The sequence below is a fragment of the Neolamprologus multifasciatus genome, chromosome 13, assembly GCF_963576455.1.
Source record: "Neolamprologus multifasciatus chromosome 13, fNeoMul1.2, whole genome shotgun sequence".
In the NCBI taxonomy this organism is placed as follows: Eukaryota; Metazoa; Chordata; class Actinopteri; order Cichliformes; family Cichlidae; genus Neolamprologus; species Neolamprologus multifasciatus.
In genome coordinates, this window is record NC_140451.1 from 11,139,997 (window position 1) to 11,164,993 (window position 24,997).

Here is a 24,997-nt window from a genome sequence, read left to right on the forward strand (position 1 = left end):
GCTGCGATCTTATCTATTAGGAGACGTTAGATCCAATTAAAGGACTATTTCACCTATTCCAGTTCAGTGGGGGGATTTTCCCATCTGCATATAGTATAAAATACTGATTAATTTGATATAAAATGACATCAATAGAAAATCTTAAATATTCAAGTTCTGGTTTCCATGCACTGACAAGGTGGTTTTGAGTCTATAGCATGTGTAGAAAACAAGTAAGACACTATGCCAGCTTTCATTCAAAAAACAGGGTCGGCAGGCTCGATTGAGGCCACAGGGCTCAATCGAGCCTGTGGCCTCCTGAGTGCCAGTGCTCTGTTAGGATGCATTAGTGCGGTCACATGGCATGCTGGTTGCGTAGGGAATTTGAGAGTTTCACTTGTAAAATGCAGATCTTGCCGTACTGGGTGTAGCTGCACTGCTGAGACAGGGATCTGCACCGTGCCTGGAGGTGCTGTGAGGAACACCTGAGGGACACCACCTATGTGAAGAAAGAAAGAAAAAAAGGAAAAGACACATTGATTAGAATTAATTGATTACACTTTTTTTAATTACAATGCAATCCACATGAGCCATTCAGGAAGCCGTGTGTGCTCGGAGCCTCACCTGTGTCTTGGGCTTGTGCGTGGGACACCTGCATTGCCGAGGTCCCCTGGGAGAAGGCGTTGAGCACAGCCAGCCCGCCGTCTGCCAGCGTGGGCGTGGAGGCGTACATCACTGTGTGTGGGCTGGGGTACATCATGTGACCTGCCACAGACGTTGGCACTGATGAAGTGACAATGGTTGCTGGGAGACTTACTGTGGCTGCAAGAAGAGCCAGAAAGGGAGGGAAGTGTCATTCAATGGGTTAAGTGGTGTTTACGCACACTGGCCAGCAGATGGCACTTCATATCTATCCAAATTCAACTGCTAACTCCTACTCATGCAATGTAGAGTGGCAATATTACTCCGTCCTCTGGGAATCAACACATCCAAACAAGAGGAGAGCAAAAACAAACAGTGCACACATTAAGAACACAACATATGACCTTAAAGGATTTTCTTACTAAAAATTAACAATCAAAAACTCACAAAGGGATCCCATTTCCACTCGCCATCATGATGGGAATAATTATGTACACTGTAGTTTTAATGTTGTGGGACCAGTGTGCAGTTTTTGTTAAACTTTGGTTCACTAAGAAAATCTACAAACCCTGTTTGGAACACGTAAATCTGCCTGAAAGAGACATGAGTGTCTGTGTGGTTGGCCTACCGGTGGAGTTTGTAGAGGTGTGGGAGATCTCAGGGCTGCTGTCACTGTTGGAGGTGGGCTGGGTGTTAGGATGGACCTGGATAGCTTGCAGCTGCTGGGGTACCCCTGGGCCTGGAGAGACACAGCGGGCAAAAAGCCACTACGGTAAGTCATCAAACACCTCGCCCAGGCCCAGAAGGGCTGCAGTAGTGTGTTAGGGATGAGGGGTGCAGCAGTGAGGACAGCGAATGGTAGACGAGGTAGAGGTCATGCAAGCAGCATCTGCAAGCATTAGGTGCATGATTATAGAGCTGAAAAGGGAGCGTTAGCAGTGCTAGCAGCAGAAGGTTTATGAAGACATGATTAGCACAGGACACGCACAGTCGTGGCAGCATGCAGAGCATGTCACCTGTGAGGGAGACAGCAGCAGGGAAGCGGAAGACAGCCTGCTGTCCCTGCTGTGGCTGTGGGGTGACGGCCAGGGCTTGACCATGCTGCCCCTGGAGGGCCAAGGAGTGCTGTTGCAACTGACTCAGAGGAATGGTGGGGGTACCAGGAGGGAGAGGAGTGCCTGCTGCAGGGGTGCGCACACAAATGCGCGCGCGCACACACACGCACACACACAGACACACACACACACACACACACACACACACACACACACACACTAAGGTTAAGTCTAAATATGAAAGGATAATGCAGTTTGAGAAAGAGCTACTGTAATACGTTCATTTCGCATGGAGTTCATTGTCACTGTTAGTTGTTTACAACCTTCAGTTGCTCAACATTTTGGCAGCACTTTAGGCTGGAAACACACTTTCTCTTTTTTTAAACATTTACCAGGGCTTTAATCAATATGTTTTTTTAACGTTTAGAACAGCGGTCCCCAACCCCCGGGCCTCAGACCGGTACGTGAGTCGTTTGGTACAGGGCCGCGAGAGTTGAGGCTCAGGTGTGAAATGTATAGTTTTCAGGGTTTTCAGCGATATTTTGTTATCGTTTTTATCGTTAACTCAATTTTCGTGGGTCTTTTCACATGTGTTATGAATAAATCTTCTTTTTTTTCGGTACCGGTACTAGTTTTATTTTGTTGTATTTCTCCGCAACACCTTAAAGGCCGGTCCGTGAAAATATTGTCGGGCATAAACCGGTCCGTGGCGCAAAAAAGGTTGGGGACCGCTGGTTTAGAACACCGGCCTGATAACGTGACGGCAACCAAACAAACAGAATGAATGATTTTCTGTGAGTCAGTTTCTCATTCGCAAAGCGTGTTTTGTGAGTCTTTTAAACTGGATTTTTTAAATGTAGTCATTTCCTTGGACAATGCTTGATGCTCTCATGTTGGCGTAATAACCTGGCATGGTGTGAATTGTGCCACCTGCGTGCACATAAGTATCAACTTCTACACATTCCTACAAGGTCAAAATTCCACAGTGTGCTTTGGGTTAGCAAGTGACGCTTTTATAAAAGGTCACTGACTGAAAATAACGCAGAAGTTGAAATTTCATAGATAGCCAAGGGAGTAAACGACAAATCAGGGGTCACCTAGTTGTGTGGCGTTTACTTTCAGCACTCAAAGGTGTGTGTTCAAAAAGCTGTAAAACCTGAATCTGCAGGCGTGTGATCGGTCATGTGACGTAAACACTAACTAGGTGAAACTGTCCTTTTGTAAATCCCAAATCATCCACCTGCTGCACAACTTGTTCTCATCTTCCTCCATCCAAGTGAACTAATGGCAGCCATTTCATTTCTAGAACGCGACTCTGGAGCTACACCCTCACGTTCGGTCATATGCTCCACAGACAGTTGCTGGAGTAGGGTGGGGGCAGGCCCCTTCAAGCTGTCAGCTGAGGAGGCTTTAGTGTGGGAGGGTGTGTTGTTCCACCTGGCGCTGCTGCTATGTGCCAGACAGGTGGTGAGGAGGAGAGAGGGCGCGAGTGAGCGAGCGAGCGAGAGAGAAAGCAACAGAGGGTGCGGTGTGGGGGGGAGAGAGCGAGAGAGAGAAAGAGAGAGAGAGCGTAAAGGTTGCAGAGAAAGATGGTGAAAGAAGAAAAAAAACATTTTTTTTAAAAAAGGCAGGAGGACAGAGGCACTGCCTGGCTGTCCTTCACACGTCAGTCAAGATAACAAATAGTCCCCATTAGGCCATCGTGTGTCTGCGCCGTCAGACGCTGTGGCGGAGCACAGACAGCAAAATCTCGCGAGTGACATTACTGTCAGTGCTAAGATAATACAACTCTGACGAGCGCTGGGCATGTTTGGCTTCACAGCTGTAGCGACACTACTGTGACAGAAGACAACATGGCAAAGACTGCCCCCACTGTCTAACAATCCTCAGAACTGTGAACAGAGCAAAGAAATATTCCAAAGCATCCTATACAGAAGGAATCATTTTAAATATGTTTTATTTCATTTTTAATATTTCTAATGCCTTGAGTGATCCTCTTGATCCTCTTGAAGTGCCCCTATAGACCCGTATCTGAAAAGGGGAAGCGTAATGAACAATTAAGGGAGAAATCCTTTAGACACTCTGGAGGGGACCTCAGATCGGAGCCTGCAGCCCTAAAGTCCTCACCGACTTCCTTTGGGTTTCAAAGCGTCTGCCCTAAATGAAGGGTCACGTCTCGGTCGAGACCACTCTGTCTCCACAAAGTCTGCCTCACATCCTCATATATAATGTCAGCGCAAGCCACCGATCCTTCATTGAATATTCATGACTAATTATGGCCCTTGTTCATCAGCCCTCGCTGCCAGGTCTATTGTGTCCCTCTCACCTAATTATTCCTGTCCCCAAGTGACAATCAAAGGCAGGGCCACTCGCCAACAGACGTGGCTCCCCTGAATACTGGGGGCTTTGTAAAAACCCGAGTGTTGACTATGAAGAGCTGTTGTGTGATGTAAAAAGCCCAGAGAGAGAGAGAAGGAGGGGCACGAGCACTCTGAGATGACGGCTGAGGTCACGCCGCAGTGCCATTTTCATTCTAATCAGCTAATAAGCTAGACAGCACGATGACATTAACAAAACATGAAGGCCAGCAGGAGTGTCTCTTCCAAAGGATGAGGTCAAAACAAACAAATCATTAGGAGTATAAAAACTGAGCTGTGGATGATGAGGACGAGAAGCCCGGGTGGGTGTTTGCTCTCCAACGTACCGGGCATGAACGTGAAGCCGCCGGGCAGCTGCATGACCCCCGTGGAGGCACTGGCAGTCTTGAGGACGGTCCCGTTGGCACTGATGTTGCTGTTGGCCGAGACGGGGGCCAGGTAGTTGGTGATGGGAAATGACGATCCGCTGCTCACCTGCATGGTGGTGGAGGTGGTGGGTACTGTGGACTGGGCGCTGCTGGCCGAGCCTGGCAGGGTCGCTACTGTGAACGTCGGCTTCAGGGTGTCCTGTGGGAAGAAACCAAAGGGTTTAGTTCGGCGTTCCCCGGCTTGTGTCAAAATTCTGAAAACATGTTCCAAACTGGAAATTTAGGACTTAATAAAGCCTCGAATTAAAAACTTCAGCTTAAATGAGTAACTGTTCAAGGTGGCGTTTTTGAGGCTAGCATTTCCAGCTCCAGAAACGCCAACAACTGCACACCTAAAACAACACAATTAATGGGGCTTTTCCTCCACGGGCAGCTGAACACGGGGACAGTTGAAGGGAGAAGCCTTTAATTCTCAGAGCATTTCAGGGACCAATGGATGGCTGACATAAACCAAAGCAGGTTTTAACAATCACAGGGCAAATGGCATAAACAAGCTAAAGAAACAGCCTAGGACCCTTCTAATTGCATCCATATGTAAAACAGTAAGCAGCACAGGGAAGCATTTCTCTGCACGACGACACCGAGCCTTGCAAAGAGCAGCGAGATGGATTCTCAAGTCAGCTCCGAACGCAGGGATTTTATTATGGATGGCAACTTCAGACTAATAGGAAAAACATTTGAAACCCCATTAAAATGCAACTCCATAACCCCCGAGAGAGAAAAAAAAACAAAAACCTATTAAAATCATAACAGTGAGCGCGAGGAACATGACTGTGCATCCTCTTTTGTGCAACACCTGACTACTCGGCATCAGCCATTTATCATCTGCAGCCGCTTCTCCTGCAATTAACATCCAGCCCTTCCCGATCTGCCTCCGCTTTTTAATTTTGTTGAGTTTCTATGACAACTGACCGCGTAACACGACGGCTTTGCAAAAATAAAATAATACCTTTTTGAAAAAGGCACAGAAATAAGGCAGATGAGGCGAACTTGAGATGAAAGGAGGTGAGATGTAGCATCGCACCAAAGAGCTAATGCGAACATCCATTGAACCGCCGAGCAGGATGTGTTGGCGAGTGGGCTGCATGATAAGAGCAGAGTAGGCGTTAGGCCGAGACTATAAAGTACATCGAAACCCACCGTGCCCATTTCTACACACTCGCACAAGCTCTTATTCACATGATACTAATGATCTCTAATAGCACAATGGGAGTAAGCCTACACATTAGAAGGCATTTAATAGTTGGCACGTCTATGTGGATTCAGTGTTCTTTGAGGGCTTGAGTCCAGGTGATTGGATACAATCATAGGGGAGCTGCATCCACATCCAACAGGGATCCTCCGACTCTTAACATTTCCACAGAGGATTTAAAAATAAAAATAAAAAAGGATTTTTTATTTCAAAAGCTAACCTTGATGTGGCCAACATATCAGCTCCCTTTAGTCTGGTTAGAAGCAGTCATCATATATCATCCCGTCTGCTTTTTTCAGCTGCATACACAATGAAATATTACATGGATATAATACAATTGCCATTAACTTGCTGCACTATTTGTCAGCTGCCTATGAACTCTGGAACTTGCCCCCTTTTTTTCCCCCCAATGTCATTTATACTTTGTCAGCAGTTTGAGGCCAGCCAACTTCCTGGTGATAAACGATTAAAATATTTGATGTTACAAGCTGGAAAAAAAGAATAATAATAATTCCACCTCACGTTAGAGCATATTTAGGTGGTCGGTTACGTGGCTGGATCCTTCAAAGATGCAGAGTGAGTGAATAATAAAAGGTATAATGTCTGGAAAACACATCTGCCTGCAACATCACACCGGCTTACTATGAGGAAGCAAGTGAAGCAAGTGTACTGCATCTTATAGGGTTGAAATTCCAAAAAAAAAAAGTAAGTGTGCACCTGCTATTGATAAGAGGAAAATCATATAGAAGTAGGCGAAGCCTTCTTCTCTCAGTCCTATTGGCTTTTATATGTAACTGATAACGTGGGTGAGAGGTGGAGAAACCAGCATGCTACTGATAAGCCCTTCCAACCACACACTAGCCATGCAAACACATAAATGGAGCTACTGTAAGGACAAGCTTGCTGTCTTACGCCACACTGCAGTCTAATCAAATAGTAATATTTACAACAGTCTCTTAGCATGTCTCCGACTAATCATTAAACAAAGGCTTTTTTTAAAAAAGCCTATAAACTCCTCTAAGTGTCGCAGTTAACGCAGCGTTTTCCAGACTTCACTCTCTTCAACTGCGGGGTTACAGATAGACAAGTCTGAGAAAAGCTGCTCCGCTTACAAGAATCTACAAGTGCAAAACTTTGCACTGCTCTTAGTTAGCTGGTCCACTCAACTCCAGGCTCTGCTGAGGGGCTGTGACAGTTCAAGGTCCTTTACCTCTTTAGTTAAACAGCAGCTGGAAAGTCGGAGGGGGGAGGGCCTCGCAGCGCTGTTCTGCCCTTTCAACCAAAAAGGAAAACGAAATAAATTCACACAACAACAGCCCGTCGCCCATTTGCTATACTATAACTGTCATTCATCAGCGAGTGATTGCTGACAAAGTGAGGCGCAGCTGTCACCGCACCTTCCTTCTCCCAGGAGGCTTTACAATGAAACTAAACTAAACTAAACTAGACAAGGGGGGGTAACCGGGTCTGCACTGGTGCACGGGCCACAGGTATCACTGATGGCACAGAGGGAAAAAAGCAATGAGACCACGAGTAAAAATGGAGATATAAAGTATTTCATGAAAGCCAACAGAGCTTGAAGTGTAACTGTAGGGTTTTAGCTACAGTAGCAGTAGAAAGTGTGTGTGTGTGTGTAGTGGGGGGCCAGACTGAGCAGAGTCAGACCTGTGTGTGAGGTTTGGGACAGGGGACAGGACAGGGGCAGAGTACAAACAGCTGAGGGCACAGACAGCTGGCAGGAAACCTGAGCACCTCTGAGGGGGAATTAACCCTTTCCGGCCCGCAGAGGCAGCAGGAGGCCACGTGTAAAGACGGCTGCCATCTGACACCAAGCAGCTCTCACCGTTCAGGTCGCAAAACACGACTCTGAAGCACAGATATGCCGCTTTGAAGAACGGCTCAGTTTTTTTAAACATGTGTCCTCTCCTGCTTCCTGTCCCTCCTGAGATCCAATAGAACAGGGGTTTGGCATTCAGAGGGTCAAATAGAGCAATTAGCCTTTGTGCTAGTCAAACAGTCTAGCCGTACCCCCACTATCTCTGTGACCTACATAGCCAAGTTTCCTCTGACTTACTGGTTTGTTTGACCATCTCCGCGTGTCTCCTGTTCAACTGGCCCGTCTATAAACGGTGCTGGCTTTCATTTCACAGTCACGGCGGTGCATAGTAAACATAGGCCACGGTGGTGTAATGCATTCTTTCAGAACAGAAGCGAGAGCAGAGGATCATTCTTGTGATGTAGCCAACGCTTCAGCTCTGTCATTTCCTGCTTAAGCCTCGTTCATCTCCTCCTTGTCTCAGTACACGGTTACAAAATGATACAGCATATTAATAAGCATGAACTCCACCACCCCTTTTTACCATAACATACCAACAGGCTGAATAGCAGATAACACTTAATATTGGCTCCGAATTAACTAGTCAGTAAGTTATTGTTATACTTTTCTATTGTATTGACTGCAGACGATATTAAGCGGCCGCCTTGGTTCAGATTACTGGGTGGATGGAAATCTCAGCAGGTACTTTTTCCTGCCCACTTACATCCTACCACATATACACAATTACCGAAATCTTAAATCATTACGATCGCTGTATACGAGTTGAGAAAACACTCAGTCATGGCTGCAACATCTGCACGAGTTCAAAGGATAACGGTGAAAATAAAAAGGTACCAAGACCTTCAACTATTTGTTCTCATCCAGCCAAATTCTCACTGGTGGTCAATCCCGACTGTGACTTTCATACGGAGAGAAGGCTACATCAATCTTCCAGGTATAATCTGTTAGTTTTGGAAGAAATACCACAAGGAAAAAAACAACAACAATGTGCTTTTACAACTGTGACTTGCCCAAAACGGTGACTGATAGCTAATTAATGTTTACATTTACAATGAATATTACTTAAAATGGTAAGTGTTTAAGTGTTTTAAGTCTCAGCATAACTATGGGTGAATTTCAATAGAAACGGGACTAATAGAGGTCTCAAACTGCTCATTCATTAACAAGCACATCCATACACTTCGCTCTATGCTAAACTATCTTTCCCAACACACCCCACAAGGACTCTTTGACATGCAGACTGGAGGAGTCGGGGATCGAACCTTGGTGTATTTAGGAGGTGGCCAGCCGCAGCCTCAAACCACTAACATCCATCAGTAGCAGCAGCCACACCAACCTGGATGTAAACTGCTCATTTAAATAAAAGTCGACTACAGTCGACCCTTTTATTTGTGGTTTTCAAATCAGCCTCACTATGGCTCAGAACACTAAAAAACTAAACTAAACCTAACCAAAGCACGACCTTGTAAAACATCCAGCTTAGTATAATGAGGGACCCCAACGCAGCACATGAAGGCAAAATTTATAGTTGTGCAGTCGAGGGCTGAGTCGTCTCCAGCAAGAAATGAATCTTTGGGAGTCAGACTGCGCGGCCCTCCTTAGTTTGCTATGCAATCTATTTTACAAGACAGGAACATCTTTTTCCCCAGCGATGGGGGGGATCTCAAGTATTACACATCCTGCCCTCCTCTATGCACGGTGAACATATGAGATAAAAAAAAAAGAAAAAAAAAAAAAGAACAGATCACACAAAATATGAGAGAAAAAAAACCATTAAGAATATGTTCTTGTAGCTCTTTCATTTCTCTTAAATTTTCTGCATCCTCAAGGTTTGCGTACATGAGGAAAAAAAATAAAATAAAAGTTTCCCAACATTCGCAGGCACCAAACAAGGAGTCGTTTTAAAGGCGGAGGAAATGAGCGAGTAATTAAAAAGGGAAGGACACAAATGATTCTCTATTCATGTGGGATTAATCATTCCAAATTGAAGGTGACAACTGGCAGGCTAGTCCAGTGTTGGTTGGAGAGCCCTTTGTGCAGTTTAATGGTGGCTGGCCCTCGTCTAATCTCCCATTTGCTGGCTCCCATCTCCCAGTCTGTCACCCTGCCAGCAACATGGAATTTGCAGCTCCATTTGGGACTGCTAAAAAAGGCAAGGCAGCCCAAGTGGAGGAGGTGCAGCCAATGGCGGCTGACCTGTCCAGTTGCTTGCTGCAAACTTAAGGGGGAGGTGGAGGACGGGATTGCGAGGCGGGGGGTGGACGACATGGCTTTTGTTGCAATGTTGCTTTCCACCACCTCCAGCGCGATCGACATGCTTCATACATGTTTACAGATGTGCAATATAAGCTGTCAGATCTGTTCTTCTCCAGAGCTTGGGGCTGCCGGGGAAAACAAACACGCCGCCGCTCAGTCAAGACAAGTGAGCTCACTCTGGACGTTTTCTGGTCAGTGTTGCGTGGCAAAGTGAACTGTGATAATGAGCGCAGCAACAAATAAACTTCACGAGGAGCACAACAGCAGTGACACCAGCAACCAGAACCAAAGAGGAGGGAGGGGGGAGTGAGGGATGAAGTACGGGAGAAAAGGAGAAGGAAACAGTGCGGGTGGGAGGAGGGGAAAAACCAGAGCCGACTCTGATACTGAGGATTTGATGCCAAGATAGATCATCTAAGTAAGCATAAGTTGTGGGATTTGCTACCCCCTTCCAAAAATAACCCAAAAAGCATAAAAAACAAACATCTGCACTGTAGGGACGTAGTATTACTCATAAACTATCTCCAAAAAAAAATGCGCAAAAAGCAACAAATCTGCCCTCTGATGTGGTTTCATTTCTTATGTATTCCACCTTTTCCTCTTAACATGCCTCACTCAGACTCTACGTCACACATCACTCTCCCACAATTCCTTTCAAAAGTCCTGAGAGGACCGTCTTGAAGTTACTGCTGCTTTTATGTGTGCTGACAGAGCAATAATAACAAGAAAGCGAGGATTTTCCACAGTGAGTCACACACTAATCTTAATGTCTTATCGTCTCAGGACTCCTTTCGGCTCGAATAAAAGCACTCTTAGGGGGAATGAACTGATCCTGCTGAACGTAGAGCCAAAGTGACGCTTCTGGAAAGAAGTCTGTGCCGACGAATTCCGACCAATATTTAGGGAAAAAAATGTGAGAACATTTCCACGGCAGCTGCTGCGTTTTACCACAAAGAAGAAATCAGAGGCAAAGACACATGACAGCCCAGCTAGTGATGGATCGGTCCAGTCAGATGGAAAGAAGAAACTGCGCTGCGAGGCAGAAAGGAGCTGTCCATCATTTCATAAACAACTATTTGAAATGATGAACTCCCCCCCTCCCCCCCCCCATCATGCCAATTTACTCGTGATGTTTTATGTTTAACAGTGACGTGTGGCTTTTTAAGGTTATAGCTTAATAACAATCTATCAGTGCACGGCTTGGTGAATAGACTCATTTGCTTTCTTGCATAGGAAATCAAATGGATAAGATCCCACTACCAGAGTCTTTATATTTTACCCAGCATCGCAACGTTACCTACTTTGTGAAATGTGCGACATGCTTACATCTACATAGCAATTGATGGATGGACCTCCCTGAGCCTGGTTCTGCTGGAGGTTTCTTCCTGTTAAAAGCTAGTTCTTCCTTCTCACCCTCCCAAAGTGCGGCATCTTTGATCGTTGGTGTTTTCTCTGTGTCATTATAAGGCCTTTACCTTACAATGTAAAGCGCATTGAGATGTCTGCTGTTGCGATTTGGTGTTATATAAATAAAGACAATTGAATTGAACTTTTCCTGCTGACCACTCAAAGTGTTTTAAACTACAAGTCACACTTAATCTTTATTCTGTGTACCTCCCACTACTTTATTTGCCTCACATCCACGGTCAATTTAGAGCCACCAATTACACCCAGTATGCATGTCTTTGGACTCTGGGATGAAGTGAACACAGATACAGGAAGAACATGCAGACTCCAAAGCTGGGGTTTAAACCGAGAACCTGCTTACCTGCTTGTGACCCAACAGCGTTAAATGCTCCACTACCATGCCACTCAAATGTACTGCAGACCAAATCATTTCTCCTTTAACTTCCTAAGACCTGGCGTCCACATATGTGGACATCACATTATGGGATGTCTAGCCCAAAATACAAAGTTTTGCTCTACAAAGGCCTGATATCCACTTACACGGACGTTATACTGCCACTATTTTATCAAAATTTAAAGCGAATGTCCTCATATGTGGATTTCATTTTTCTCAAACAAAAATCAGGTAAAAAAATAAAAAATAAATAAATAAATTGGTAATTCTTTGTTTTTACATTCATCAGGTCCCAATCAGCCCAAACAGCAAAGAGAAATCAAAAATGCATGCCATGAAAGAGTTCACGCGTACAAATAAATCAGAAATAAAGGCTTGTACCCTAAAAGACAGTACTTGCTCCAAAACTAGGGAGACTTGAGCTTTTCTGATCCAAGGAATAATTTCAGGCATAAAATCTTCCTTTTCTCCAGTAGAGACAGAGCTACGCTAGCCATTTCCTTTGTTTTCCAGGCTTTTCGCTAATCTAAACTAAGCTGCTGTGTGCTTGCCTCGAGAGTGGTATTGAAAGACAATCAGTGAACTAGCTATTACACTGTTTCTGTTAAGCCCTATCAGTTTATTTTGTCATTTGATTTTATGAGCGATGCTAAAGGCACCAAATTACATCTACTTCAATCATCTCCTAAGCTTTTCCTTATTGCTTCTTCAAAAGGTTATCCGCTCCGTCTTTGCAAAACCCGGATTGTTTAGACTACAGTGGAGTGTATTCATGACATACTATTCCTGATGAACAGCGTCCAGACTCGGCAGAAGTTCACGCTGCAAGCACACACATAAAACGATCCCTCGCATTCGAGGGATCCGATCCACCTGCTTGCCCTATCCTAACCGCCTGACAACATCTCGCCCACTGACGATTTCTGCTGCGTCCCACTGTACACAGGGGTTCACGAGGTCTCACGCTAGCCTCCCACACTCAAAACTGCAGTTGGGGGTGGTGGGTGGGAGTGGACGCTCAGAGGTCACAGTATCACAGCCAGTCACCCAAATAGCTGTCACATGAAATGGGACGAAAAATGTTTCCAATATACCCGCTCATATCTACTTCCAGAACCCACCCCCTACCCCCCCACTCCCTGCCCTCCATATCACTAAAATGAGAGGTGGTGGTGGTGCTGGTGGTGGAGGAGGGAGGGTGTGTGTGTGTGTGTGTGTGTGTTGGGGGGGTGAATCACAGGACTCCAAAGACAGCTGCAGCTTATAAGGAATGTGAGGGGCCTCAGCCAAGAGTGCAGGCAGGGAAACCATACCATATATGGCAACAGAGGCAGAACTAATTTTTATCAATGAGCAGAGCGGGCATGAGAGTGGCTTAACATGCAAAGGTTGATCTCCCATCCCTGACGATGTATGGCATGTGTTACTTAGCGCCTTGTGAAAACAGCATGCGGGCAAACAGGCCTGGAAGTGTGCGTCTTCAAAGGGGAATACTTAAGCTGGGTAAACAGTCGAGGGAATCCAGCACGTGATTGCACAAAGCTGACGACAGCCACCGATCAATTCAACGCTTCAAACCCTTAGATGTTTTAAAGTTCAACGACACAGAAACCAAACTTTTTCATTCAAACTTAAAATAATAATTGGGAGAAATTAAGTGAAAGGTTACCTGTTGTATTATTATTTATCATTTTTATCATGACGCAAGTTGTGAAAATGCGCAACATCCAAATATTTTAAGACTCACACGTTCTGTTAAACAACTCAACGTTTTAGCCGTGAATATCAGACGTCTCTGTCCCAAAAATCAAATGTAAACAGCAAAAGCCTCCATATAGCAGACCGCGTGTTCCTCGTCCAAACACAGCCCAGGCCTGCAGTGATTTATCTTCACGAGTGTTACGAGGTTTTCCTGGATGAGGGGTCAAAAAGGTAAAAGTGAAGACGGCGCTCTTTTTGGTGGAGCGGGATAAATTCTGCACGTCTTATCTGGCTTTCCCTTCAGCACGAATGCTTTGAAGAACTACTGAAGACTTCTTGGTTTCACTGAAAAAACGATTTGGTGCCCAGAACCAAACCGCGAGCCCAAACCAGAAGCCTCACATGTTAACGGGCAAAAGTTCAAAACTGTGTTTACAATAGGACAAAGATTATTTTCCACAGCTGCTTGTGGGTTTGATTTATTTGTTCTCCTTGTACGTTGGCCTTTTCTGGAGAGATTTCCCATTATATCCATTAGCGACTCTACTGTGCTTTATGAGGGATTTTGGGTTTTTCTTTAATTTGCACTGCAATTCATGTCTCTATTAGAGAACAGACAGTGAGTCACAATGACTTTAGTAGCTGAACGCAGGAGAGATGAGCTGTGGAGACAGGTACAGGAGTGAGCGCAAATTATTAATAGTTGACCTTTGCTCTTTTGAAACGAGGCAGCGAGTCTTATTATTTATTAAATATTTGTATTTTTTGTCTTGGCCAGCTGGAGGACCGGCCTGCAACCGCTTTCACTTTATGATACTCACCTTTGTGTCGCCCATGCTCTCTGACTCCGACACCTGGTAGGTGAGGTCAGTCTCCTCAAACCCGGTGGCGCTCATGCGCTGATCTGTGGACGGGTCGGAGCGCGGCGGAGAGTCTGGCGAGTTGAGGCATGTCTGGATCAAGGCTTTGCCCGTTTCACTGGTGATCATGGGCTGGAGTTTGCGAGTAGCAAAAGTGTACACGTGACCCGTTTCGCTGGCCACAAGTAGCAGAACCTGGGTTCCCGTCAGGGTGGAGAGTTCATAGGCCTGAGAAAGTGAGAAGAAGATGTGATTAACCGACCGAGAGAACGGGCCAAGAGTCGAGCTAGAAATCCAAACATTAAAAAAAAAAAGAAAAAAAAGAAAAGAAAAAAAAGAGCTAGTTCACCAAATTAGGGCTTGGATTACCTTCACATCATGTGCAAATTAACCCTAAAAATGGAGGAGGGAATGAATCTGTGGGAAAACAGCCAAGAGAACACTAGAATCTATAAATACTTCTTTGGTGGACTCTGACGTATAGCACAAATGAAACTAAAATAACACAAGATAAGGCTTCCCAGAATAGAGAGTGTGATATAGTCGAGAGACTGATTGCAGGAAAGTGCAAGCTTGATAGACAGGGGGAATAGTAGTAACTGAGTCTTGACAGGAGGAATATTTTAAACACTCAGAGGTGGCTGCCTGCAAAACACGAGGTCTCCGTCACACTCCGCCGGCTCGTCATTCATCGCACAGCTTGCAGACACTCGCATTAAAGCTCCCCAGAGCGAAGGGAGAAGCACACCGAGATTCAGCTCCATCCAACGCACACACACGACCGAGTGCACCCTGATGCTGCACTCGGTGTGAACTCCTGAGAAAGCCTTTTTATCTACATGAGTCATCAGTTATCTGGAGGATGCTCCTGGTGCTGCGAAGGCACAGTGCCGTTACCATCACCCAGAGCCGAGCTGACAGATGTGCCGTTGCAAGGTGGAGCGGAACACACTGTCAGACGCCGCAAAAAGGGGAGGGGGAGGACATGAATCACATTCAAATTAAAGCGTTTTATTGAGCAGTTATAAAACCCATGTCGCTGTCCGAGTCTACTTCACCATAGTGTGCTCATTATGGACCGTATCTGTCCCGTCTTCACTATCTGACCACATATTCGCCTTTTGTGTGCAGTAACATGACGACAGAGAACATAAAGGCTAATGATGACCAGCTGCAACTACAGCGGCTCGCCGGCACGCTGCACTTATTTAACCTGAATGATTCGACTCCGACTTAGGGACCCCTCCTCTGCAGGCAGCACTAACAACAGAGCTCGATGTTTGGCCAACATCCATGACAGAAAAGGAATAATTTATCAAGTTGAGAGTGCTATGTGGCAACACAAGCTACATAGTGCTTTAATATGTTTCCTTGCTCTGCTGATTTTCACATAAATATTTATGACTGCAGACCGCGTGTGTGTGGTGGTGCTGCTGCTGGTGGCGGTGATGTTCCTCTGACTGTAATTGGTTCCTATGTCACAAAATATGCCAGCCAGGTCTATTTATCAAATAACTGAGAAAAAAAAGAAAAGACCCATCCACAAACAACTGAAAGTAAATGTAGTTTTAACCCACTCCCACCCAAAAAAGGGTTTTCAGGGTTTGTCTTCTTAATGCAAGTCCCAAACTTAGTCTTAAGAGAAGTCAGCTGTGGGTTTAAATCCCTTGAAAGTCTCGGTTAGCCTTCCCTTCTCATGCAAAGGTGCATTCAGCAATTTTACAAAGATGGGCACGGTCAGGATCAATCGCTTAACTCAACCTTTTTTGCGCCACGGACCGGTTTATGTCTGACAATATTTTCACGGACCGGCCTTTAAGGTGTCACGGACAAATACAACAAAATAAAACCAGTACCGGTACCAAAAAAACAGAAGATTTATTCATAACACAAGGGGAAAGACCCAGGGAAACCGAGTTAACGATAAAAACGCTAAAGAAAAAAAATAAAACCCCTGAAAACCATATATTTCACACCCAAGCCTCAACTCCCGCGGCCCAGTACCAAAAGACTCACGGACCGGTCCGGGGGTTGGGGACGCTGGCTTAACTTACATACACTAGTCAGGTACAACTTGCAAATACTAGGTTGAACCCTTTTGCCTTCAGAACCATCTTTGTGGAACTGTCCCATGATGTCAATCTCCCATTCCCCCACATCCCAAAGTGCTCTATTGGACTGAGATCTGGTGACTGTGGAGACCATTTGAGTGCAGTGAACTTATCGTGTTCAAGAAATCAGTAAGATGATCTGAGCTTTGTGACATGGTGCATCATCCTGCTGGAAGCAGCCTAGAGAAGATGGTTACACAGCAGTCATAAAGAGATGGACATGGTCAAGTAGGCTATGCTGTTTAATTGATGTTTGACAGTTGGTACTTAATCGCCCACACTATGTTGTTTGCACCATATTCCGATCATACTATTTGCATGTTGCAGAAGAACTCAAGACTCATCAGACAGAGCAAAATTTGTCTGATTTTAGTGAAGGCTCGGTTTCCTGTTCTTAGCAGATAAGGTGGCACCAGTGGGGTCTTCTGCATCTGCGGCCTATCTACTTCAAGGTCTGACATGTGATGCATTCAGAGATGCTTTCCTCCATATCTTTGTTGTAACCCGTGGTTGTTTGAGTTACTGTTACCTTCCTATCAGCTCGAAGCAGTCTGGTCATTCTCTTCTGACCTGTGACATAAACAAGCCATTTTAACCCCGTGAACTGCACCCCATCTCTCTTCTTTGGAGCATTCGCTATAAATTTTCGATGGTTGTGAAGAAATCCCAGCAGATCAACAGTTTCTAAAATACCCAGACCAACCTGTCAACAACCAGGCTTCATTCAGTTAAATCTCCTTTCTTGTATATTCCTGCGCTCCATTTGAACAGCAGGTTGTCTTGATCATGGCTAATGTACTTAAATGTATTGAACTGCTGCCATGTAATTGGCCGATTAGACATCTGGGTTTTAAGTGTAATTGAATAGGTGTACCTAATACAGTGGGAAGTCAGTTTATGTACAGCAGCTATCTCAAGTGCTGAAAATAATATTTGTTCCAACTTTTCAGAGATATTCTCAGAAGGATTTGATGATTGTGTTACTAAATATTTTATTTTATTTTCAGACCAAATATGCTACTTTAAGATAAGAAGCAGGGCTCTGTGAAATTGGCAAATTGGCCATCCTTTACTCCTCTAAACTTTAGTAGACTAAATTATTCATTGTGTAGCTGAAAAATCTAGGACTGACCCATACTGAAGTTCAAATTTGGCCAAAACCAATGCCTCTCCTATTTTGTATTTCACGCTAACATTAAAAAAAACCCAAAACACTTTTATTTAACATAACAGATGAATATCAGCCATTTAGCAGAGACTAAATGCAATCGTATGTTGGTGTATTCCTGAGGAAAAATGAATAACTGCCAGATACACAGTAGTTTGCAGTCCTTCACCTTCTATGTCAAGAAATAAATAAAATACTAATAGAAAGTTCCTGAAACCTAACACTGTGCCTTAAAAGTCTCATAAAATCACCAAAGTTATAAGAAAAAGAAGCAGAAAAATGTATTCTTTACACTATTATATATATATATATATATATAGCACCAAATTGCAACAACAGTTGCCTCAAGGCGCTTTATATTTTAAGGTAGAGACCCATTAATAACAGAAAACAAAAAGTCCCAAAAATCATATGAATCCCCTATTAGCAAGCGCTTTGGCAACAGTGGGAAGGAAAAACTCCCTTTTAACAGGAAGAAACCTCCAGTAAAACCAGGCTGAGGGAGGGGCGGCCATCTGCCACAACCAGCTGTGGGTGAGTGAATGAAGACGGGAAAAACACATGCTGTAGAAGAGAGCTGGAGATTAATAACAAATAATTAAATGCAGAGAAGTATTTAAAGACATAGTGAGTGAAAAAGGTGCTAGGAATCCCCCAGCAGCCTAGAACTATCACAATGTAACTACTAAGGGAGGATTCAGGGTCACCTGATCCAACCCTAACTATATGCTTTAGCAAAAAGGTATCAAAGTTTAAAGCCCAATCTTAAAACTAGAGACAGTGTCTGTCTCCTGAATCTAAACTGGAAGCTGGTTACACAGAAGAGGGGGCTGAAAGCTGAAGGCGCTGCCTCCCAGTCTACTATTAAAAATCTACGAACCACAAGTAAACCTGCAGTCTGAGAGGAAAGTGCTCCAATGGGGTGATACGGTACTATAAGGTCACTGAGATAAGATGGGGCCTGATTATTCAAGAGCTTGTATGTGCGGAGAAGGATTTGAATTCAATTCTGGATTTAACAGTGACCCAATGAAGAGAAACCAATATAGGAGAGATATGCTCTCTTTCTAGTTCCTATCAGTACTCTCACTGCAGCATTTTGGATCAACTGAAGGCTTTTGAGGGGTGGTAACGCCATCCAGAGAAAGCATCTGGGTAGAAACTATGTTACTAAGATTTTTAGGGCAGAGTACAATAACCTCAGTTTTATCTGAATTTAGAAGCATAAAAAATTAGAGTCTTTAAAAGATTCCTGCAGTTTAACTAATTGGTGTGTGTTATCTGGCTTCATGGGTAGATAAAGCTGGGTGTCATCTGCATAGCAGTGAAAATGTATGCTACACCTTCTAATGATAGTGCCTTAGGGAAGCGTCTATAACGTAAACAGAATTGGTCCTAGCACGGACCCCTGTGGAACTCCATAATTAACCTTACTATGTGGAGAGGACTCTCCATTTACATGAACAAACTGGAGTCTATTAGATAGAAATTATTCAAATCACTGCAGCGCAGTAACTTTAATACCTACAGCATGCTCTAATCGCTGTAATAAAATGTTATGATCAACAGCATCAAACTCTGTAGTGAGGTCCTGCAGGACAAGCACAGAGATGAGTCCACTGTCAGAGGCCATGAGAAGATCATTCGTAACCTTCACTAAAGTGGTTTCTGTACTGTGATGAGCTCTGAAACCTGACTGAAACTTTTTAAATAAACCACTTCTCTGCAGATAAAAGGAAGTTTGGAGATTGGCTTGCAATTTGCTAAGGACGCCGAGTCAAGTGGTGGCTTTCTAAGTAACGGTTTAACTACCTGAAGTCCTGTGGTACATAGCTGATAAATAAATATAGGTTGAGCAGTCTTGTAGGAATTCTGTCTAGAAGACATTGATGGTTTGGAGCAAATAATGTGTGTGATGCTGACAAGTCATTATTTCTCTAATGGTTACAATTTTATTTGTGAAGAAATTCATGAAGTCATTACTCAAAGGCACAAAAGCATTTAAAAAAAAAAAGAAAAAAAAAGTAATATTTCAATAAAATGACGAATCATTCTTTCATTAAACTCATCAAAGCAGGAAAAACTTTAGGTGTAAGAAATAGCATAATGAACATATGGACGCACTCCATTTAGCCGAGGCCGTTCCACAGCACTGCACCTGAGCCGAGTCACACCTAATGTTCTTCATACCACTTGTGCTGCTTTTCCCACTATAGAAAGTCATATCATATTTGCCACATATTAGTACTAATTGAGTAACCCTGAACCTCAAACTGACGTAATTATTTAACAGTGTGTGTTTACAAGGCTGCAAGCTGAGGCACACATAAGAAGAGAACAAACAGGCCTGTGCTACACAAACTGCATCCTTCGAAATGAAAGTGGGCTCATCCTAGACCAATCTATGAATCTTCCCACTCCACCCACCTGTCATTTTCTGTGATGGCTGGCATAGTGTGGGCAACCTTTTCAAAAAAAAGAAAAGAAAAGAAAAGAAAACCATCCCCACACTGTGTCAAATAGTGTTCATGTTGCCAAGAGCCTACATAAAGACACCTCAGTTTCCACGACAACAGTCTGGGATACATAAAAAGAGAGAAACACAGCAGAGCGCATGGTGCAGCCGAAGAAATACAGGGACAAGTTAAAGGAAAGAGGGAAAAAAAAAAACTCCTGGACTCTAATAAAGCACCGCTTACAAGTGTTTATTTAAAGTCATGATGAAAAGTGGTCGAATCCACATCACAATAACTGCTGGGCTTGTGGTCAACAGCTGACCCCAGCTCAAGTAATCCACTCTCCGTGACTCTATACCAAACTGTGGTGTTTTATTGTGGCATCAAATCATGTGGGTGAGCTGTGAGTTTCCTCAGAAATGTTGCTTTAAGGAGACAGTAATGAGAGCAGTTATGACTGAGAAGCAAGGTTTGTCATCTTTAATGTCGTCTGCTTATGAGCAAGAGTCAACTGACAAAACTGGAAACCAGGACAAGTCATCAGTGAGACTTAGACGTCTGTGTAATGTACAGCACCATAATGCATGCACAGACAGACAGCACCCCACCACCACCACACAACCCAGGCTTCTCGCTTTTGTCTCAGTGTTCTTTGACCGTTCTTTGGTCTGTTTCCCAGGGGTTTAGTTAGCTGTTGGCACATACAGGCCGACTGCTACTTACTGCCACATGGCTGCCGCCTGTAAGCAGTGACGGAGTGAACAGGTTGTGACTTGTGATGAGAACTACATCTAATAGTTGCAAGGATGTATGTGAAGGTGTGTGCGAGTATGTGTGCGGGTATGCATGCATGAATCAGTTTATAAGTTTCTGTGTGTGATAGTTGGGATTGGGGGTGTCATAAATAGACCTGTCATTTGCTCTATTCTATTTAAAGCCCAGTGGCTGTCATGAATGTTCTGACTTCCTCACATCCACTGAGTCACTTCTGGACCACAATGGCTTTGTCTTTCATAAGAAATACACTGACACAAGACTGACATCAGGTCAGCAGCATGTAGGCTCACATGAAAAGAAAAAAGAAAAAAAAAAAACCAGCCCAAAGTCTTTCTTGTAGTTATTGTAATAACAGATGCACACTGTCCCAGGGTGTTGTGATTATTATTATTTTTTAAATGTTATTAACAAGTGCACTTCCATGAATGACTGCAAAGCACCCTACAGTGTGTCACTGCTGTACTTCCAGGCCAATCAACAGCTAAAAGAGACTCAAATCAAACGCTGGCGCAGCTGGATGAGATCCAGACGCATCACCTGACTCACCTTCTTCATTATGCCCGTCTTCCTCTTACTGAAAGTGGTGTACCGTCTCAGCTTGTTGTCAATAAATTCCATCTTTATCTTTACGCGTCCACGTGTCTTCTTGCCCGGCTTTGCCCCGGCGACCCCTCCGGGCACCATGCTGTAACCTCCGGGAGATACTCCTACCTCCTGCCCCGACACCGCAGCCTCCATCTCCCCTCTCTCCCGCTTCACCCCTCTCCTGCTGTCCCCAAGTGAACCCACGGGTTCGTCATCATCTCCGGAGTCCGAGTCGTTATCTGAGCCGCTGCACAGAGGCGCACTCTCCCGGTCCGGATCGAACCGGGCTCCGTGAGGCAACATGACTCCTGGACTTAAGCCCACCATGCTGCTTTGAACGGAAGCCTGAAGAGGGTTTACACCGGTCCCGTTCCCTGGTCTCGCACCTCTCGGACCCCCTGGACCATTAGCTCCCAGCATCCCAATGGTATCTCTGTCCCCCTGTCGCCCTGCAGCACCGGTACTCTCGCTGACCCCGGGTAGAGCTTGCCCTGATCTGACAAGGACGGGACGAATCCCGCTGCCGACCAACCCCGAGCCGTGTCCTGTGGTACCCCTGCCTGAACCCGAGCCGTTTCCAGGTGGTGCCGATCCAACCTGGCTCGGTAACATTATATATTTACTGGAGCGAGTTTTTTTAAACACCAGCCAAGAAAGCTGGATTCGGTTGCCTCGTAAATGACAGATAAAACGCATACACGTCCGGGCCACGATATGTAAACAAACCCGACCAAATGATGGTTCAGAGACTCCAGGAAATTACCGAGACAAACTTTCGAAAGTGATGCTGCCCCCAAGACCCTTCAACCCCGGCTCAGTTTGCTTCACCCTCCTCCTCTATTTCCAAAACTCTGAGCACTTTCTCAAAAAGGAAAGCGCGAATAGCGACCTCCATATTGCTGCGCCACGTCACCTAGTCCGCCATGTGAACCGAAAATAGCTCTAGTGTCGATTTGCTCGCACACAAGTCGAAGTTTCTCTCAGATAATGTTACAGTATTTCTCTTTCCGCGTGTCACAAACGAACATAAACCTCAAAATTTAAGACAGCGAAAGCGACAGCGGAGTAATACTTCAGCCGAGGAACTACTTCCCTCCTTATAAAGAGATACAATGTTTCCTTATTTGGTGCTGTCTCTCCTTATTTGGTGAGTCACAGCGTCGTGTACGGATTGGCTGAGGATTATCTGAGGAGTGCTGTCATTGGTCAACGAAGCACACTCATTAGAATAAATACCAAAATGGTTGCGCTAACCGACAACGTCACCGTGGAGAAGTAAAAAGGCACCAACATAACAAAACATCCAACTTTTATTTTATTTATTTATTTTAATTACCCACAGGTTGTGGCGCCTATACCACACAGCAAACTCCCATTTTCCCGGAAGTTGAAGTATATCATCTCCTTTTATCTGAAGCGCATGTGTGCGGCACTGTTACTGTAGACAATTCAGCAATATGAGATAATTTAAGGTGCCAGATTATCGCACATCGACTTGAACAGGGAATGTAACTGTAATAGGCAAGTTCCTTTGAGTATGAAGCCTGCTGCTTCCTACCAACCTTTTAATAACGCCACTGTAAAGCAAGGTAAAGTCACTGTCTGTTTGCTTCATCTTGTTCACCTTTGCAACAGTTCCTGCCCACTTAGTAAAATGTGTTACCAGTGTCGTCAGAGATGGCTTCCTCCTCTACAAGTGGACCTGACAGCAAAGAAAAACCAACTTAAACTGATGTCATTCATCATTAGGTCTTCTTTGAAACGTGTAATCCGTATTCATTTAAAAGAAAAAAAAAGTATCAGAGGGAAATCAGTCAGAGACACCTAGGTGTGCTGTTTGAAACGATGGAACAACCTCCACCCACCTGGTCTTACGGGCAAGTTAAAACAAACGCCAGTTTTGAGGCATTTGAAAATGTTTCACTGGCAGGATGCTCAGGGGATTTTTATTGCAAGTGAACTACAAAATCGAAAGTTCTGTGAAACGCAGATTTACTCGGAAAATTGTTATAGTATCACCGCAGTGGAAAGACATTTATTGCGTTAACAGACTCATTTCTATTCAGTGTTGCTTCTCAGCATGTCACGCGCACCGAACGAGGCCCAAAAGTGACATGCGCAAGGTGCTGTCTGCAGGTTTCAAGCGAAGCCATCAAAGCCCTCCCTCAACACACACACACACGCACACACAAATTGCACAGTGCTCAAAGTTTGGAGGAGACCCATAACGACTGAGGAAGTGCTAAAACTCACCTTGCACGTAGACCCATTGAGGAAACTTCTTTAAAAGCTAGTTATCACATTAAACTGTAAACAAATTATAATAGGGAAAAATGTTTGGCACGCCTCAAGGGTCAGTTTTAATCCTTACCTAACCGCACAGCGCCTTCTAGTGGCTACAACAGACTTTTTATTTGGATAAAGAAAAGAAAAAAAAGTCCTGGATGTACTTTTACAAGGTCACACAAGTGGTTTAACAAACTACAGCCCAACACTATAAAGTACAAATCCTTTTAGTCCTACTTCTAGCCCCCACCCCCACTTTAATGATGTGTGTGTGTGTGTGTGTCACTTGTAGAGACTTGCAAGAGATAAACAATCCACCTCATTTAAGATTTCATCACTTATTCTTAACCTCATATTTTGTTGTAACGCAGCTGCAAGAAGAGAGTGTCACACAACACTGTTGTATCAGTGAAGAAGCCACCAGCTCCATGATTTACAACATATTTTCACTTCAATACAAAAAACAAGGCATTGATTTTTCACCACTCCAACACCTTGTTATGGTGAACTTGTATACAGCTGAATTACCACATTTTTTTTCCAAATATTTGTTACAACCTCAGCATAAACACTGAGCTGAAAATATTAAGAAGTTAAAGTAACTGTCACAACAAACTGGGTAAAAACACTGTGAACCTTTATTGACAGCAGCATGTATGCTTTTGTATACATCTGTGATTACTGTGAACATGTGCTGAAGCAGATTAAAAAAAAGAAAGAGGTCTACTTGTGAGTGCCTAGCATTCATAAAAACAAAATATTACACTAAAAACAACGTATAAAAACAGGTTCATAAACAAAGGCCATCGCATCTGATTAGATGATGTAAAAACAACAGCAAACAAAAAGGGAAACGGTTAAGATAATCCTTCATTTACTAGGCACTTAAACGAGCACTGGTGACCTGCAGTCACTCTTTTGACCTCCTTTGTACTTTGTGTTAGCATACCCAGCTGGTTACCAGACTGAACGCACACCGAGATGGACCGTGAGAATGAATACATAGCATAAACTACCTCACAGAAGTACCTTTCTATTACAGTTAAAAAAAACAAAAAACAGGACCTTCATCATAAATAACCAGGCACCTGCATGTCCTTCTACACAACATGATATATATATTTATATATATATATATATAAAAAGGGATAATCTTTTAAGTGAAGTTAGTGCAAGGCTTCTAACATTATGTACACACTGCCTGGTGTGATGGTCCGCTTCGCAGCATTGCACAAAACAGGTGGACCAGGAGAGAAACTGTGATTGGACCTCTGGAGAGAATAAAGCAGGTCAAACGTGGCGGCGGGTTCAATTCCTGTAGCTGAGAGGACACAATGGTGTTCGTGTGGTAAAAATGAATACTCCTACCCATCAGCAGTGACCTGTAAGCACCTCAAAGTTAACAGACAAACAGAGCACACTTATAAAAATGTATAAAGCCCACACTGGCACGATCTCATCTGTTCAACATGTTCCTTGGCTATA

At 44.2% G+C, this 24,997-nt stretch overlaps 1 protein-coding gene across 2 annotated transcripts in view; it reads right to left on the reverse strand.

Annotated features, from left to right (window-relative positions):
- The window catches only part of srfb (serum response factor b), a 26,284-nt gene extending 3,883 nt beyond the window's left edge, over positions 1-22,401 (reverse strand). Inside the window, exons 1-7 of one of the 2 annotated variants that reach the window (XM_085182092.1) lie at positions 21,188-22,401; positions 14,091-14,357; positions 4,381-4,621; positions 1,638-1,802; positions 1,250-1,360; positions 604-801; positions 402-478 (exon numbers count right to left, since the gene is read on the reverse strand). In XM_085182092.1, coding sequence (XP_085038218.1) covers positions 402-478; positions 604-801; positions 1,250-1,360; positions 1,638-1,802; positions 4,381-4,621; positions 14,091-14,357; positions 21,188-21,922 — 1,794 coding nt within the window. In that variant the 5' untranslated portion in view covers positions 21,923-22,401. The remainder of the gene's footprint in view (positions 1-401; positions 479-603; positions 802-1,249; positions 1,361-1,637; positions 1,803-4,380; positions 4,622-14,090; positions 14,358-21,187) is intronic. The other variant, XM_085182093.1, reaches the window with a different exon arrangement.
- Between the last annotated feature and the right edge of the window lie 2,596 nt (positions 22,402-24,997).